At 63.8% G+C, this 18371-nt stretch overlaps 2 protein-coding genes across 18 annotated transcripts in view; both read right to left on the bottom strand.

Annotated features, from left to right (window-relative positions):
* The window catches only part of NRXN2 (neurexin 2), a 48625-nt gene extending 41347 nt beyond the window's left edge, over positions 1 to 7278 (bottom strand). For all 17 annotated transcript variants that reach the window (XM_064736994.1, XM_064736985.1, XM_064736983.1 and 14 more), the window contains exons 1-3: positions 7233 to 7278; positions 2721 to 4520; positions 104 to 124 (exon numbers count right to left, since the gene is read on the bottom strand). In XM_064736994.1, the coding sequence (XP_064593064.1) occupies positions 104 to 124; positions 2721 to 4407 (1708 nt within the window). In that variant the 5' untranslated portion in view covers positions 4408 to 4520; positions 7233 to 7278. The remainder of the gene's footprint in view (positions 1 to 103; positions 125 to 2720; positions 4521 to 7232) is intronic.
* Positions 7279 to 9663: 2385 nt separating this feature from the next.
* Positions 9664 to 16979, bottom strand: LOC135460224 (RAS guanyl-releasing protein 2-like). The gene is made up of 12 exons (XM_064736959.1): positions 16962 to 16979; positions 16198 to 16371; positions 15557 to 15673; positions 14647 to 14931; positions 14143 to 14220; positions 13046 to 13159; positions 12740 to 12855; positions 11826 to 11961; positions 11265 to 11301; positions 10281 to 10457; positions 10125 to 10183; positions 9664 to 9791 (listed from the first exon to the last, which is right to left on the bottom strand). Exons 1-11 carry the CDS (start codon positions 16977 to 16979, stop codon positions 10128 to 10130), a joined length of 1308 nt encoding a protein of 435 aa, XP_064593029.1. The 3' UTR covers positions 9664 to 9791; positions 10125 to 10127.
* Between the last annotated feature and the right edge of the window lie 1392 nt (positions 16980 to 18371).

The following is an 18371-nucleotide window of genomic DNA, read 5'->3' on the forward strand; positions in this document are numbered from 1 at the left end:
CCCCGCCCATTTCAGGTGTCACACGGGGCTTTGCACGGCCACGCCCCCAAACCCCCTCCCCCCCAAAATGCCCCTCCTCCCCCAAAGCCCCTCCCCCACTCACCTTCCACCGCGGGTTCTTCCTCTGGGGGTCCCGGGGGGCAGCAGGGGGGGAGGGGCAGAGCCATTAGTGCCCAGGTGTGTCCGCAAGCCCCGCCCCCACCGCGTCCGTGCAGCCCCACCCCGTGACCTCGGGCTGACCTTGGGGGCGGGGCACAATGGGATGGGGGGGAGGGGTTTGCACGCCCCGGTGGGATTTGCACGCCCCGAGCTTTGTCCTGGTGGGGATTTGCACGCCCCAAGCGGGAATTTACACACCTTGTGCACACCCCACGTCCCTCATGGTGCCCCACAGGGTCTCTGCACCCTATAGGGCACCCTACAGCACCCCATAGCACCCCAGCACCCTATAGGGCACCCCATGGCACCCCAACACCCTATAGGGTGCCCTACAGTAGCCCTGCACCCTATAGGGTGCCCCAAAGGGACCCAGCACCCTATAGGGCACCCCACAGCACCCCACAGGACCCCAGCACCCCATGAGACACCCAGCAGTGCCCTACCCACACCCTACAGGCACTGTGGACCCCACAGGGCACCCTATAGGTACCCTGCACGCCATAGGGTGCCCTATAGGAACCTTGCACCCCACAGGGCACCCTACAGAGACCCCATACCCTATAGAGCACCCTATAGGGATCCTGCACTCCATAGGACATCCCATAAGGACCCCACACCCCATAGGGCACCCTATAGGGCCCTTGCACCCCATAGGGCACCCTATAGGAACCCTGCACCCCACAGGGCACCCTGTAGGGGTCCCGCACCCCATAGGACATCCCATAAGGACCCACACACCCGACAGGGCACCCTATAGGGCCCCCACACCCCACAGGCCCCCCCACAGCACCCCAGGGCCCTTCCAGTCCCCTCCAGCCCCCCCCCATCGCTGTCCCCCCTCAAGGACGCGGCAGGAGCATCCGGCAGTGCCGTGACAACCGTCACCAGGGAGACAGGCCCGGGCGTCTCCATGGCAACGGGTACCCAGCCCCGGCGGCGCCATGGCAACCGGCCCTGGCAACGCGCCCGGAGGATGCTGTCGCCACGGTGACACCGGGGGATGCTGTCGCCATGGTGACACCGGTGGTTGTCCCCGTGTTGGCACGAGAGCAGGATGGCACGAGAGACCCCCGGGGCCACGCCCAGCTGGCACTGTCACTGTCACTGTCACCGTCACCGCGGGGACACCCAGCCCACGGCAGGGCGTGCCATCGCACAGGGGCGTGCCAGGGGGTGGGGACAGGCAGGGACACCGGGGCGTGTGGGGACACTGGGAGGGGTAAACACGGGAGTGACATCGTGGGTGGGGGTCCCCCAAACCTCCGTGTCACCCCCACAGGGTCACCCGGGTCACACGAGGACACACGAGGGCATGGGGATGTGGAAAATGGGGTGGGGGAGGACACTGAGGGTGTGGGGACAGGGGGACGCCAGAGGGGACAAGAGGACATGGGGGACATGAGGACAGGGGGACACCGGGGAGGACAAGAGGACATGGGGGACACCAGGGCATGGAAGGACAAGAGGACATGGAGGAACGTGAGGACAGGGGGACACCAGAGGGGACAAGAGGACATGGAGGGACATGAGGACAGGGGGACACCAGGGCATGGAAGGACAAGAGGACATGGAGGACATGGGGGTCATGTGTGGATTTGCAGCATCTCAAGGGCAATCATGGAGAGACAGCAGGACATGAGAAATGGCAGGAGGACATGAGGACACCGGGGGATTGGTGACACCAGGAGGACACGAGGATGGGTGACACAAGGACACGAGGACCTGGAGAAGCACATGGGGAGTGGGGTGAAAGGACATGGGGTGACACAAGGGCAAGAGGACAGAGGGACGTGTGACGCCAGGAGGACACGAGGACACTGGGGGACATGGGGATGGGTGACACGAGGAGGACACGAGGACATGGAGCAACTCAAGGACACAATGCCAGGAGGACACAGAAGGGACACAGAACCCCACAAGGGTGGAAGAACACGGGAGCACCGTGACATGAGGACACCATGACACGAGGCCACCGTGACAATGACCAGTTAGACACCGTGGGTGTGTCCAGTGCCACCAGGACAGGAAGGACACAAGGACACACAACAAACCCCACGAGGACACAAAGTCACAGAGGAGCTCGAGGACAAAATGACGCGAGGATACCGGGAAGTCACGGAGGGGACAAGGAGCACCCAAGGCCCAATGCCAGGAGGACGTGAAGATCTGGAGGACACGATGGCACAAGGATGGGAGATGTGGAGGACACAAGGACGTGGAGATGTGGAGGACAATGACACGAGGACATGCAAAGCCAAGAGGACACAAAGAAGCACAAGGACACCCAAAACCATGGATGGAGAAACACAAAGCCACCCAACACCATGAAGGAGGACACGAGGACATGGTGACACACAGAAACACAGCCATGAAGATGGACACTCCACGGAGAGACACAAGGACGTGACAACAGAAGGTGACAACGCAACACCACAGAGATGGAGAAACCCTCAAGGACACGACGACCCCGAGACATGGAGACACCCAACGCCATGGAGAAACACGAGACCCCCGAGCTGCTCCTGCGCCCACCCTGCCCTCCTTCCTCGCCGCGCCCTCACCTTCCTCGCAGAAGGGCCCGCGGTGGCCGGTGCCGGCGCAGTCGCAGCGGGGCTCCCCACGGCGCAGGGTGCAGCGGCCGCCGTGGGCGCAGGGCGGGTGGTGGGCGCAGCGCTCGTCGCCGTCGCCCCGGACCCCCTGGGCGCCCAGCAGCGCGGCCGGCGCGTCGCCCACCCGCAGGTCGGCCACCCACCCGCGGAAGGGCGGCTCGTACTTGACGGTGCTGAGCGTCAGCGCCGAGAGCCGCACGTCGGGCGGGATGCCGCCGACGAAGAGGTCGCTGGCCACGGCCATGTCGGGCCGCTTGGAGCGCACGGCGGCCGCCCGCGCCTCGCCGTCCACGGCCAGCGCCGCGTGCCGCGCCTGCCGCGTCAGCAGCACCGCGTGCCAGCGGCCGTCGCTGACCGGCGCCGGCGGCTCCAGCGTGGCCGGCTCGGCGCAGGCGATGGCGAAGCGCAGCCGCAGCCGCCCCTCGGCCACCAGCAGCTCCAGGAAGTCGCAGTTGCCGCCGTCGTCCAGGTAGAGCAGCAGCGCCCGCGTCACGTTGGTCTTGAAGCGGAAGCTGAGCTGGCCCCCCGCGCCCGGCGCCCACCGCCCGTAGCGCGCCCACTGCCCCGGGGCGCCGCCGAACTCCAGCGCCGAGCCGCGGGCGCAGGGCAGCAGGAGCGAGCCCAGGGTCAGCAGCACCAGCCCCAGGCGGGCGCCCGAGGGGATTTGGGCACGCGGGCAGGGGGCTGGGGTGGCCCAGGTGGGCACGAGGGGTTGGTGGCACTCGGTGCCCAGGCAGCGTCCCTTGGTCGTGGTGCCCATGGGGACCCTCAGGTCCGGAGGGCCGGGCTTGGCCACCGGGGCTTGGTGGACATTCCAGTCTGTGAGAGCCACCAAGGCCTGGCCAGCCGGGCTGTCCAGGGGGGCTCGGGGGTCCTTGGGGGCTTGGTGGACCCTCAAGTCTAAACACACCATGGGGTCTTGGTTGACCTTGGCCTCTAGAAGGGCTGTGGGGCTTTGGTAGACCTTGGTCTTTTGGTTGTCCACGGGACCCTGGGTGACCTTGGGCTCTTGGGGGTCCTCGGAGGCCGGGGAGGGGGCGAGGTCTTGGTGGCCCTTCAGGTTTAAATGACCCACGGAGCCCTGGTTGACCTTGGAGTCCAAGGGGATGTTGGTGTCGGGCTCTGGGTGCTCCTGGCTGCCCCCAGAACCTCGGCTGGCCACGGGTTCCTGAGGCAGCTCCATCTCCAGGTGGTCCTGGGTGGCCACGGACGCCAGGTGGGTCACAGAGACCTGGCTGAGCCGAGTCCCCAGGTGCTCCTCAAAGCCTTGGGAGATCTTGGAGTCCAACAGCACCACGGAGCCACCACCAGCACCGGGCTCAGGGTGGTCTTGGTTGCCCACGAAGTTTTGGTTGCCCACGAAGTTTTGGTTGGCCACAAAGCCCAGGTGGGCGACAGAGCCCAGGTGGGTGACAGAGCCCAGGTGGGCCTTGGTCTCTTGGTGGTCCTGGCTGACCACAGAGGTCCAGCTGGCCAAGGATCCTCTGGTGACCACGGGGCCCAGGTGGGCTTTGGTCTCTTGGTGTCCCTCAGAACCTTCTGGAGCCACGGAGCCCAGGTGGGTCACGGAGCCCAGGTGGGCTTTGGTCTCTCGGTGGCCCCCGGGTTCGGGGTGTCCCTCAGCGGCCGGACAGGTCATGGTGCCTGGGCGGGTTTGGGGGGGCCCTGGGGGGCCCTGGGGGGGCCCGGCCGCCCCCGTCCTCTCACAGCCGCATGGGCGGCCCCAGCCTGGCCGGGGGGGTCCGGAGGCACCTGGGGAGGGGGGAGAGACACAGTGAGGGGGGGGCTCTGGAATGGGGGGGGATGGGCAAGCAGAGCCCCCCCCCCCCCCCCATTCGTTATCAGCACGTTAATTAACCCCGTGATGAGGGGGGGGGGGGGGGGTCGGTCACCGCGGCAACCCGGGCCTTATCATTATGCAAATGAGCCCCCGGGTTATTTATAACCCCCCCCCCTCGTTGGCTAATGGGGCTCATTAACATGCAGCGCATAATTAGCCAATCACAGTAACTGCTGCACCTGTAAAGGGGGGGGGAAGGGGGGGGATGACAGCGACCCCCCCCCCACCTTATCACCCCCCCTTATCCCCCCCATCCCGTGGGGGGGGGGGGGAACCCCCAGAGACCCCCAGGGACCCTCGGGGGGGGAGGGACCCAGGCCTGGGAGGTGTCCGTGCCCCCCCGGGGGTCATTAATTAATTAATTAATTAATTATCGATCGCTGATTGTTGATAAAGGGGGGGAGGGGACACCTGAGCCCCCCTTGAGGGGTCCTGGGGGGGTGTGGGGGGATTGAGGAGCCCCCAGACCCATGGGACACCCTTGGGGGGGCTCAGAGGGGTCTCTAGGGGGGGTCTATAGGGGGATCCCCCCCCCAAACCCCCTGAGCCTCCCTGGGGGGGCTTTGGGGGGGCTGTGGGTGGGGGAGGGGCCGTGTCCCCCCCGTGTCCCCCTGAAGGTCACGGGGAGGGGGCGGCCCCGGGGGGGCACCCAGGGGTGCGGGGACCCCCCCTCAAAAGGACCCCCTAAAACCCCCCCCAGTGTGACAGACACGCCCTTACACACGCGTGTGCACCCCCCCACAGGTGTGAGCGGCCCCGCCTTGCACACGCAGCCCCCCCAGCCACGCCCCCCACCCCGCACAGGTGTGCACCCCTTGCACGCTCACCCGCACCCCTTGCACACCTGCACACGCTCAGGTGCCCCCCGAAACAGCCCAGCGTGGCCTGAACCCTCCCTTGCACACGCGTGTGCACCCCGGGTTTGCACACGCGCACCCCGAAACGCGGTCAGGCTCGTGCGCACCCCAAAACTGCACACAACTCCCTTGCACACTCGTGCGCATCCCAAAGTTGCACACGCATCTCCTGCACACTCGTGTGTACCCCAAAATCGCTCACACACACCTTCCACACTCGTGTGCACCCCTAAACCTCACCCACACACCTTCCACGCTCGTGTGCATCCCAAAATTCCACACACGTCCCTTGCACACACCTGTGCACCCCCAAACCACACACACGCCCCTTCCACACCCGTGTGCACCCCAAATCTGCACACACACCTCCTGCACACACCTGTGCACCCCAGAATTACACACACGCCCCTTCCACACTCGTGAGCACCCCCAAAACCTCACACACGCCCCTTGCACACCCGCGTGCACCCCAAATCTGCACACACACCTCCTGCAGGCTCATGTGCACCCCAGAATTACACACACGCCCCTTCCACACCCGTGTGCACCCTCAAACTACACACACGCCTCTTGCACACCCGTGTGCACCCCAAAATTCCTCACACAACCCCTGCACGCTCGTGTGCACCCCAAAACCTTACACACACACCCCCTGCATACCCGTGTGCACTCCAAAATTACACACACAGACCTTGCACACCCGTGCGCACCCCCAGACCACACACCCCCCCTTCCACACTCGTGTGCACCCCAGAATTACACACACACCCACCCTGCATGCTCGTGTGCACCCCAAATCTGCACACACACCCCTTCCACACCCGTGTGCACCCCCAAACGGCACTCACTCAGCCTTTGCACACCTGTGCACCCCAGAACCTCACTCACACCCCCTGCACACCCGTGTGCACCCCCAAATTACACACACAGCCCTTCCACACCCGTGTGCACCCTCAAACTACACACACGCCTCTTGCACACCCGTGTGCACCCCCAAACCCCTTGCACCCCCACGCCCCCCCCGTTTTCCCGCCCCCCCCGCACCCCCAGACCCTTTGCACCCCCAGATGGCCCCGACCCCCCCCCGTTCACACGCGTGTGCCCCGCGTGACGCCGCCCGTGGGGCCGGGCCCGGTTCACACGCGTGTGCAGCGCAGGCCCCGCGGCCGGGGGGGGGTTCTGGGGGGGATTTTGGGGGGGTTTTGGGGGGGCTGCATGAGCCCCCCGCAGTGGGGGAGGGGCGGGATGAGCTCCCCGAATTCCGGGGGGGGGCGCGCAAAGGGGGGGGAGGGGAGGGGAAGGGGGGATGCGGCCCCCAGACCCTGCAGTGGGGGAGGGGAGGGGGGGGGTGATGCGGCCCCTCCCCGGGGTGGGGGAGCCCCGGCCTTTCCCCTCCCCCCCCCTTCAGCAGAGACCCCCCCAAAACCCTCCCGATGGGGGGGGGGGGTGATGATGATGCGACCCCTGCTGTCCCCCCAACCCCAAAATCCCCCCCAATCCCTCCTGGAGCCCCCCATTTCTAACCCCCCCATCCCCCTCTCCGTACCCTCATCATCCTCCCCACATCCCCCTCCGCACCCCCCCACCCTGAACCCCCCCTGCATCCCCCCCCCCCCATCCCGCTCATCCCTCCCCTCCCCGCGCCCCCCAAACCCCCCCAATGTCCCCTCCGTGTCCCCCCCCGGTTCTGCGCCCCCCCCCATCAATCTCCGGTACCCCCCCCCCTCCATTCCGGTACCCGCCCCCCCTCCCCCCAATCTCCGGTACCTGCCCCGGGCGGTCCCGGCCCCGCTCCCGCCGCTCCCGCCGCTCCCGCAGCCCCCGCCCGCCCCGGGCACGCGCACGGCCCCGGAGCGGCGCGCGCCCGCAACCCCCCCCCCCCCCCACATCCATCCTTCCCGCAACCCCAAACCCCCCCCCCCCCCACCACCATCACATCCCACAGCCCCGCGGGGACCCCCCCCCACTAAAAATCCACCCCCCCCGCCCTTCGGCAGTGGATCCGCCATGGCTCCGAACCCCCCCCCAAAAAAAAAACATCACCTGAAACCCCCCGAAAAAATCACCCGAAACCCCCCTAAAATATTGCCCCAACCCCCCCAAATTATCATCCCGAACCCCCCCAAAAGCATCGCCCCAACCCCCCCAAAATATCATCCCAAACCCCCTAAAAGCATCCCCCGAAACCTCCCCAAAATATCACCCCAAACCCCCCAAAAATATCACCCCAAAACCCCCTAAAATATTACCCCAAAACCCCCAAAAATATCACCCCAAAACCTCCTAAAAATCACCCCTGCCCCCCTAAAAAATCACCCCGGCCCCCCAAAAAATTACCCCAAATCCCCCCAAAAATATCACACCGACCCCCCCAAAAAATCGCTCCAAACCCCCTCAAAATGTCATCCAAACCCCTTCAAATTATCAACCCAAACCCCCCCAAAAATTGCTCCAAATGCCCCCCCCAAAAAATCGCTCCAAACCCCCCAAAATGTCATCCAAACCCCTTCAAATTATCAACCCAAACCCCCCCAAAAATTGCTCCAAATGCCCCCCAAAAAATCGCTCTGAACCCCCCAAATTATTGCCCCAAAACCCCCAAAAACATCGCTCCAAACCCCCCAAAATGTCATCCAAACCCCCAAAAACACCATTCCAAACCCCCCCAAAAATATCACCCCAAATCCCCCCAAATTATCCCGCCAGACTCCCCAGAAAAATCCCCCCAAATCCCCCCAAAAATGTCACCCCAAGCCCCCAAAAATATCGTCCCAAACCGCTCCAAAAATCACTCCAAACCCCCTAAAATATTGCCCCAACTCCCCCCAAATTATCATCCCGAACCCCCCCAAAAGCATCGCCCCAAGCCCCCAAAATATCACCCCAAACCCCCTAAAAACATCCCCGAAACCTCCCCAAAATATCACCCCAAGCCCTCCTAAAATATTACCCCAAATCCCCCAAAAATATCACCCCAAAACCCCAAAAAATCACCCCAAGCCCTCCTAAAATATTACCCCAAAACCCCCAAAAATATCACCCCAAAACCCCCCAAAAAATCACCCCAGCCCTCCTAAAAAATCACCCCAGCCCCCCCAAAAAAATTACCCCAAATCCCCCCAAAAAATATCACACCGACCCCTCAAAAAAATCGCTCCAAACCCCCCCAAAATGTCACCCAAACCCCCAAAAACACCTTCCCAAATCCCCCAAAAATGTCACCCCAAGCCCCCCAAAAATATCGCCCCAAACCGCTCGAAAAAATCACCCCAAACCCCCCTAAAATATTGCCCCAACCCCCCCCAAATTATCATCCCGAACCCTCCCAAAAGCATCGCCCCAACCCCCCAAAATGTCACCCCAAACCCCCTAAAAACATCCCCCGAAATTCCCCCAAAATATCACCCCAAGCCCTCCTAAAATATTACCCCAAACCCCCCAAAAATATCACCCCAAAACCCCCTAAAAAATCACCCCAGCCCCCCCCAAAAATTACCCCAAATCCCCCCAAAAATATATCACACCGACCCCCCCAAAAAATCGCTCCAAACCCCCTCAAATTATCAACCCAAACACCCCCAAAAATTGCTCCAAATGCCCCCCAAAAAATCGCTCTGAACCCCCCAAACTATTGCCCCAAAACCCCCAAAAACATCGCTCCAAACTCCCCCAAAATGTCACCCAACCCCCCCCAAAAATATCACCCCAAATCCCCCCAAATTATCCCGCCAGACTCCCCAAAAAAATCCCCCCAAATCCCCCCAAAAATGTCACCCCAAGCCCCCCCAAAAATATCACCCAACCCCCCCTAAAATATTGCCCCAAGCCCCCCAAAAATATCGCCCCAAACCGCTCCAAAAATCCCCCCAAACCCCCCCAAAAACACCACCCCAAACCCCCCCGGCTGCCCCACGGAGAGAGATTCTGGGGGGGGTCCTGCCCCATAGAGACCCCACAAAGACCCCCAGAAACCCCCCCAGAGACCCCCGAGGGGTCTGACCCAACAGAGACCCCACAGAGACCCCCAAAAACCCCACAAAGACCCCCCCAGAGACCCCCAGAAATTCCACAGAGACCCCAGAGACCCCCGAGGGGTCTGACCCAACAGAGACCCCACAGAGACCCCCAAAGACCCCCGAGAGACCCCCAGGGGGGTCCTGCCCCACAGAGACCCCACAGCCAGACACACGGACACGGAGTTTATTCCCACATTGATCCCCCCCAAAACCCCCCCAAAATACCGGGGGGGGGGGTCAGGACCCCCAAAACCCCCCCCAAAATCCTCGGGGTCAGGGGGGGTCAGGGGGGTCCGGAGCCTTCGGGATCCTGTGGAAATTTGGGGGTGGGGGTTTAAATATGAGACCCCAATGCCCAGGACCCCCAATTTGTGGAGGGGGGTCCCAGGTGTCTGAACCTCCAAATTAGAGGGTCCCCAACACCCAGAACCCCAATTCTGGGGGGCTCCCAGGTGTCTGAACCCCCCAAATTTGAGGGTCCTTAACAGCATTTGGGGGGGGGGCAGGTGTCTGAACCCCCAAGTTTAAGGGACCCCAACAACCAGGACCCCCAATTTGGGGAGGGGAGTCCCAAGTGTCTGAACCCCCCCAAATTTGAGACACCCCAACAACCCAGGACCCGCAATTTGGGGAGGGGGCTCACCTGTCACAGGTGGGTGTCAAACACTCCATCCTCATCCTCCTCATTCTCCTCGGGGGGGTCTGGGGGGGTCATTTTTGGGGGGGTCATTTTGGGGGTCTCGCCCACCTGATGGTCCCCTCCTTTTGGGGGGGGGGGTCCCGATTTTTGGGGTCCCACCTGAGGGGCGCAGCGAGGCGCGGCGGGGCCAGGGCAGGGAGAGGCTGAAGGAGCGGGGCCGCGATTTGGGGAGGGGTCCTGGGGGGTCCGGGGGGGCTGCGGTGACGCTTTGGGCCCGGCGGCGACACTCGGGGCGGAGCCGATCGCGACAGGCGATGTGACAGCGCAGGCCGCAGCCTGGGGGGGGGGGGGGGGGCACGGGGGGAGACCCTCGGACCGAGAGACCCCCCCCCAAAATCTCCTCGCATCGAGACCACCCCCCAAAACCCCATCACATCGAGACCCTACCCAGAAAACCCCATTACACACAGAGACCCCCCCCAAAACCTCCCAAAACCCCCCCAAAACCCCCTCACATCAAGACCCCCCCCCAAAAACCCCATCACACCCAGAGACCACCCCCAAAAACCGCCTCATGCCCAGAGACCCCCCCCCAAAACCGCCTCATACTCAGAGACCCCATAAAAACCCCCCACAAATCCCAGAGACCCCCCTAAAAACCCCTCACATCGAGACCCCTCCCAAAAACCCTATTACAACTAGTGACCCCCACCCCAAAAACCCTCTCATACCCAGAGACCCCCACCAAAAAACTGAATCGCACCCAGAGACCCCCCAGGATCCCCCCAAACGCCTCCCCAAAACCCCCTCGCAACCAGAGACCACCCCCAAAAAACTGAATCACACCCAGAGACCCCCCCCTAAAATCCCCATCAAACACAGAGACCCTCCCCTAAATCCCCCTCATACCCATAGACCCCAAATCCCCCCGCAAAACCCAGAGACCCCCCCCAAAACCCTTCACACCCAGAGACCCCCCCAAAACTCTCTCACATCAAGACCCCCCCCCAAAAAACCCCATTACACACAGAGACGCCCCCAAAATCCCCCCACAACACCCAGAGACCCCCCAGCACTCAGACCCCCCAAAACCCCCCAGGACCCCCCAAAACCCCCAGGACCCCCCCAGGACCCCCCACTCACCGCTGCACTCCATCCCATCCTTGTGCAGACCCCAAATCTGGGGAGGGGGAGGGAAGAGAAGGTTCAGGGGGGGTCCAAGACCCCTCCCCCGAATTTCCACTCGGGGGTCCCCCCAATTAAGGGAGGGGGGTCCCCATGTCCCCCCCCCCAGCTGTGCTCGGTAATGGACGGGCGGATTTGGGGGTCTTTGGGGGGATTTTGGGGGTTCTGGGGGGGCTTTGGAGGGATCTGAGGTGGTTTTGAGGGGTTTAGGGGGGATTTGTGGGGGGCTTTGGGGGATCTGGGAGGTTTTGGGGATATTTTGGGGGGATATTTTGGGTGTTTTTGGGGCTATTTTGGGGGTCTTGGTGGGGTTTTGGGGGGTCTTTGGTGGGGTTTTGGGGGGTCTTTGGGGATATTTTGGAGGGTCTTTGGTGGGATTTTGGGGGGTCTTTGGTGGGATTTTGAGGAGGTCTTTGGGGATATTTTGGGGGGTCTTTGGTGGGATTTTGGGGAGGTCTTTGGGGATATTTTGGGGGGTCTTTGGTGGGATTTTGGGGACCTCCCCCTCCCCGCACTCACCAGTTTCCCGCAGCTCTCGCAGGGCCCCGCACGGAGCCCCCGCAGCCCCCGGAAATTGTGGGGGGGTCCCGGGGGGGGTCCTTGGCTGCAGCGCAGGAAATAATCCAGGACCTCCCCCCGGCTGAGCCCCCCGTCCCTGGGGAGGGGGCACAAAGAGGGGGGGGGGTCACAAAGGAGGGGTCCCCATTTTGGGGGTCCGTGGTGGGGGGGCTCAGGGGGGATTTGGGGATTCTGAGGGGGTTTGGAGGGGTCACTGAGGGGTCTGGGGTCACTGTGGGGTTGGGGGTGTCCTGGTGGGGGGGTCACTGAGGGATTTTATGGATCTGGGGGGTTTGGGGGGGTCTCGGGAGGGTTTTGGGGGTCCCGACGGGGTTGGGGGTGTCCATGTTGGGAATTTGGGGGTCCCGGGGGGGTTTTGGGGGTCACTGTGGGGTTGGGGGCGTTACTGAGGGGTTTTGGGGGTCTCAGGGGGATTTTGGGGTTCCCGGGGGGATTTGGGTGTGATTTGGGGGTCTCGGGGGGTTTTGGGGGGTCTCACATATCCGTGTCCAGCTCCCCCAGGTGGGGCTCAGGGGGGATTTGGGGATCCTGGGGTGGATTGGGGGTCACTGTAGGATTTGGGGAGCCCCGGGGGGGTCACTGTAGGATTTGGGGAGCCCCGGGGGGGTCACTGTAGGATTTGGGGTGCCCCGGGGGGTCACTGAAGGGTTTAGGGGTGTCCGGGGGTGTTTTGGGGGTCTCTGTGGGGTTTTGGGGGTTCTGGGGGGGTTTTGGGGGTCTCGGGGGTCTCACAATTTGGTGTCCAGCTCCCCCAGGGGGGGCTCAGGGGGGATTTGGGGATTCTGGGGGGAATTTGGGGGTGTTTTGGGGGTCCCGGGGGGTTTGGGGGTGTTTAAGGGTTTTGGGGGTCTCACATGTCCGTGTCCAGCTCCCCCAGCGGGGGCAGGTGGGGGAAATTTTCCCGCACGATCCCAAATTCCTCCACCGAGATCCGCCCGTCGCCGTCCACGTCGAAATTCCGGAAAATGGACTGAGGACCCCCCCCCAAAATAACCCCAAAATCACCTCGGAGCCCTCTGAGACCCCTCCCCACCCAACCGCCCCCCCTCGGGACCCCAAAACTCCCTCCAGGGCCCCCTCCCCAAAACCCTCCAAATCCCTCCTAACCCCCCCCAGGCCCCCCAAAATCACCCCCAAGACCCCCCCGGACCCCCCCTCACCTCCACGAGCTGCTCGAGGCGGGGCCGGAGCCCCTCGGGGTCGGGCCGGGGGGGCTCGGGCAGGACCCAGCGCTCGGGGGGGAGGGCGGGGGGCAGCTCCGGGGGGGGCCCGGCCTGGGGAGGGGAGGGGGCGTCGGAGGGGGGGGCAGAACCCCCAAACCCCCCTTGCACACTCACAGCCGCCCTTTGTCCCCTTTGCACACTCGGCCCCACTCTTTTTCTTACTCGCCACGCCCATTTCACACCCGTTCCACACCCGTTTCACACCCGTTCCACACCCGTTTCACACCCGTTTCAGAACCGTTCCACACGTATTTCAAACTCCATTTCACACCTGTTCCACACCCATTTCAAACCCCATTTCACGCCCGTTTCACGCCCGTTTCACACCTGTTTCAAACCCCATTTCACACCCATGGGACACTCATTCCACACCCATTTCACACTCATTTCACACCCCTCTCACACCCGTTTCACACCAATTTCACACCCCTTTCAAACCCCACTCCACTCCCATTTCACACCCGTTTCACACTCATTCCACACCCGTTTCACGCCCATTTTACGCTCGTTTCCGCCTTCCACACCCTGTTGTCCCCCATCCCCTCTTGCACACTTGGGCCCCCTTTTCCACACTCGCCCCTCCCACCCCGTTCCCCACTCCCCTCCCATTCCCCCCACACCCCCCCCATTCCCTTCTCGACCCCGGTGCCCCCCCGTGCCCGTTTGCCCCCTTGGTGCCCGTTCCCCTGCCCCGTTCCCCGTTATTCCCCCATTTCCCTTCATTCCCCCTGTTCCCCGTTATCCCCTCCCCATTCCCCATTATTCCCCGGTTCCCCGGTATTCCTGCCCCGTTATTCTCCCCCCGGTATTCCCGCCCCGTTCCCCATCATTCTCCCCCTGTTATTCCCCGCTATTCCCGCCCCGTTCCCCGTTATTCTCCCCCCGTTATTCCCGCCCCGTTCCCCGTTGTTCTCCCTGTTATTCTCCCCCCGTTCCCCGTTGTTCTCCCCGTTATTTCCCGTTCCCCGTTAGCTTCCCCCCGGTTCCCGTTATTCCCCCGTTATTCCCTCCCGCTGTTCCCGCCCCGGCCTCACGGGGGCGCTCTCGCGGGGCTCGCGCTGCAGCGACATCTGGTGCAGCTGCTCCTCGCTGGGCCCGAGCGCCAGCGACACCTGCGGGACGGAGCCGGAACTGCAGGCGGGGCTCGGGGCGATTTTTGGGGGGATTTGGGGGAATTTTGGGAGGATTTTGGGGAATTTGTGGGGCTCGGGGGGATTTGAGGGGATTTTGGGGGGGTTTTGGGATGGGGGGGTAGCGGCTCAGAGGCCTTTGGGGGGGGATTGGGGAATTTGGGGATGTGTGGGGGGAGCAGGGGAGGTTTGGGAGGGGAAGGGGAGTTCAGGGGGGTTTTGGGGTTCAGGGGATTTTTGGATTTAGGCAGGTTTTGGGATTCAGAGGGTTTTGGGGGGGTTTGAGGGGAGCAGGTCAAGGTGAGGGATCCCGGGGGGTCCCAGGAGGGGGTTGGGGTGATTTTGGGGTTATTTTGAGGGTCTCAGCAGGGATTTTGGGGTTATTTTGGGTTATTTTGGGGGTCTCACCTCCAACAGCCGCAGCAAATCCGGGTGGGGGGTCCCGGGGGGTCCCTGCTCCCGCCCCGCCAGCAGCGCCCCTTGCAGGGCGAAGCGGGCCCGCAGTTTATTGGGGTGGGGGCGTCCCGGGCCCCCCCAGTCGGGCAGCGCCGCCTCGAGCGCCACCAGGTCCCGCAGGTGAACCCCGAGCGCCGGGACCCGGAACCCGCCCGAGCCCCCCGCGCCCCCCAGCAGCGCCCGGTACCGGCGGTAATTGCCCCCAGACCCAACGGCCTCGGCCAGCTGTGCCCACAGCTGGGGGGCACGGAAATTTGGGGTGCGGGGGTGGGGGGGGGACAAAGGACACACGGACACAGAGCGGGGACACACGGACAAGGGGAGATGTTTTAGAAATGAGCAGAGCTGGGGGTGATGTCACTTTTGTGTCACCCCAAAATCCCACAAGGATCCTCCCGGACATTTCTGTGCCTCCTGTGATACCCCCAGGACCTCCCAGGACCCCCAAATACCCCCCAAATTCTCCTCAACACCCCCAGGACCCTTCCAGGACAGCCCCAGGACACCCCAGAAGCCACAAATGCCCCCAGAACTCCTTTGTACCCCCCGTGTGACCCCTTGGGGACCCCACCAGAACCCCCAGGACCCCTCCGGGACTCCCCAATACCCCCCAAATTCACCTCAGGACCCCCTCAGGACGCCCCCAGGACACCCCAGAACCCACAAATGCCCCCTTGGGACCCCTCGTGACCCCTTGGGGACCCTCCAATACCTCCCCAAAATGCCTCTCAACACCCCCGTGAGCCCCAGGACCCCACCAGACACCACAGAACCCCTTTGTACCCCCCGTGTGACCCCTTGGGGACCCCAGGAGCCCCAGAACACCCCCCAGGACCCCTTGGGGACCCCCCCGGACCCGCACCTGGACCATGGGGGGCTCCAGCAGGGCCAGGGTCCGGCGCAGGCGCGCGATGGAGCCGTGGCCGAGCCCCCCGACCACGGCCAGGAGCGAATTGAAATTGCGGAGCTCCAGGAGGCTCTGGGGGGGGAGGGGGCGTGGCTGAGGGGGCGTGGCTATGTGGAGGGGGCGGGGCTGAGGGGGTTCATGGGTGGGGTTATGGGGTCTCAGGGTTGGGGGTGTGGAATGGTTCTGGGGGTCATTGCTATGGGTCAGGGGTCAGTTCAGGGGTCAGTTCAGGGGTCAGTTCAGGGGGTCATGGTTATGGGTCAGGGGTCATTTCTGGGGTCAGTTCAGGGGGTCGGGGGTCAGTTTGGGTTTATGGGTTAGGGTCACACCTGGGCCAGGTGTGGGCACTGCCCCAGGGCTGTGGGTCAAGGGCTCAGTTCAGGTCTAGAGGTCAGTTCAGGGGTCAGTTCCGGGGGTCAGGGGGTCAGTCCCAGGGGTCAGGGGTCATTCTCAGCTCTCTCCCCTGTGCCAGGTGCAGGCACTGCCCCAGGGCTATGGGTCAGGGGTAATTTCCAGCGGTCAGGGGTCATTGCTATGGGTCAGTTCTGAGGGTCAGGGGTCACTCCCGGGGGTCAGGGGTCACTGCCGTGTCTCACCTGGCCCAGGCGCAGGCACTGCCCCAGCGCTGCCGCTCTCTGCGGCGCCGCCAGGGGGCGCAGCACGCGCAGCTGCACCCAGCGCGAGAGGCCGTTGGACAGCGCCACCAGGCGGCGGAGCGAGGGAGAGCTCGAGGTGCCCGCGGAGCGCGCGAACACGCGGATGTCCCGGAGCTGGGGACAGCGGGGACATGGGGGACAGCAGGGATAGTGGGGGATTGGGGACATTTGGGGGATTTTGGGACACTGGGGACAGCGGGACATTTGGGGAAGTGGGATTGGGGACACTGGGGACAGCAGGACCGCAGGGATATTTGGGGGACATTGTGGACATGGGGGACATCGCGGACATGGGGGACAGCGAGGACATTGGGGACATATGGGGACTAGAGGACATTGGGGGATTTGGGACAGTGGGAGGATTTGGGACATGGGGATATTGGGGATGTCAGGACAGTGGGGACATCAGGCATTGGGGACAGCGGGGACAGCGGGGACATTTGGGGACGTTGGGGACATTGGAGGACAGCGGGGACATTGGGGAACATTTGGGGATGGGTGACATCATGGGGACATTGGGGACACTGGGGACATCAGGGACACTTGGAGACATGGGAGACAGCGGGGACATGGGGGACATCGGGAAGATTGGGAACAGGTGTCCTGCAGGTGTCCCCAGGTGAGTCCCCAATGTCCCCAATGTCCCCACTGTCCCCAGTGTCCCCACTGTCCCCAATGTCCCCTGTCCCACTGTGCCCACGTACCCGGTGCCCAGTCCCCATGCCCACTCGGCCCCAGCGTCCAGGCATGTAGTATACCCCCGGTCGAGGCCCCACTGTCCCCTCCCAATGTACCCCACGTCCCCAATGTCCGGCCCCGCCCATTGTGTCCCACCGTCCCTGTCCACGTCCCGTTCCCCGTGTCCACTCCTCGCTGTGGCCGTAGCGGGCAAGGTGCTGAGACCCTAAAAGGTCCGGGGCTCCCGCGCTCCCCACGAGATCGCCCCGTGGGGGGCCCACGACCCAATCCCTCCCGGGGGGACCCCACCCCATGGGACCCCCCCATTGTCAACCCGCTGTACGACCCGCCCAAACGTCCCCCAGGTTAAGTACCCCCACCATCCCCCCCCCCCGGTCGCCCCCGTGTCGTTCGTTGTGCCGCCCCCCGCCCCAAATTTCCCTCCCCGAGCACCCCCACCCCCATGACCCCCCCATTTCAACCCTTGGACCCCCCAAACCTCCCCCAAAATCCCGCGACCCCCCCAAATCCCCCCGTGTCCCCTCCCATGTCATTGTGCCCCCCCCGTCCCAAATTTCCCTCCCCGAGCCCCCTCCCAACCCCGTGACCCCCCCATTTAACCCGCTGTGACCCCCCCCAAATCTCTGGGCCCCCCCCAACCCCTTGACCGCCCCCATTCCAACCCCTGGACCACCCCAAAATCCCCCCGAGCCCCCCTCATTTCACTCCCTGGACCCCCCAAAGTCTATGAGCCCCCCCCCCAAAACCCCCTGACCCCCCCCCCATTTCACCCACCAGACCCCCCCCAAATCCCCCTTGGACTCCCCCATTTTACCCCCAAAATCCCCCTAGACCTCCCCAACACCATCACCCCCCCAATTTCACCCCCTGGAACCCCCAAAATCCCCCCGAGCCCCCCCAAAACCCCGTGACCCCCCCCCCATTTCACCTACAGGCTCTCCAGCCCCAGGGGGGTTTTTTGGGGGTCCCCCCCCAGCGCCGCCCCCAATTCCCGCAGCCGCCCCAAAACTTGGGGGTCCCCCGAGAGCTCCCGCGGGAACGCCCGGACCCAGTACCTGGGAAAAGGGGGGAAATGGGGGCTCAGGGGGGACCCCGAAACTCGGGGGGGTCCCCAAGGGGTCCCCGGGAAGGGTTTGGGGGGGTCCCCGGAGATTTGGGGGGTCCCTAAAGGGGTCTGGGGGTCCCCAAAAGGGATTCAGGGGTCCCTAAGGGGGTCTGGGGATCCCAGGGGCGGTTTTTGGGTCTGGGGGGTTTTGGTGTCCCAGGAAGGTTTTGGGGCCCCAGGGTCACTTTTGAGGTCCCCGGGGGAAGATTTTGGGGTCCGGGATCAGTTTTGGGGTCCCAGGGCAGATTTTGGGGTCCCCGGGGGCAGTTTTGGGGTCCCGGGGCAGTTTTGGGGTCACTCACCGCACCAA

The sequence above is a fragment of the Zonotrichia leucophrys genome, unplaced genomic scaffold (genome assembly GCF_028769735.1).
Source record: "Zonotrichia leucophrys gambelii isolate GWCS_2022_RI unplaced genomic scaffold, RI_Zleu_2.0 Scaffold_34_1600103, whole genome shotgun sequence".
NCBI classification, from domain to species: Eukaryota; Metazoa; Chordata; class Aves; order Passeriformes; family Passerellidae; genus Zonotrichia; species Zonotrichia leucophrys.

Excerpts from the sequence above, each read along its gene's own strand:
- LOC135460224 (XM_064736959.1), bottom strand. Across the intron at positions 14,932-15,556 it reads TGGAGCCCCCCATGGTCCAG|CTGTGGGCACAGCTGGCCGA; the intron begins GTGCGGGTCCGG and ends CGTGCCCCCCAG. Across the intron at positions 13,160-14,142 it reads AGCCCCGCGAGAGCGCCCCC|GCCGGGCCCCCCCCGGAGCT; the intron begins GTGAGGCCGGGG and ends TCCCCTCCCCAG.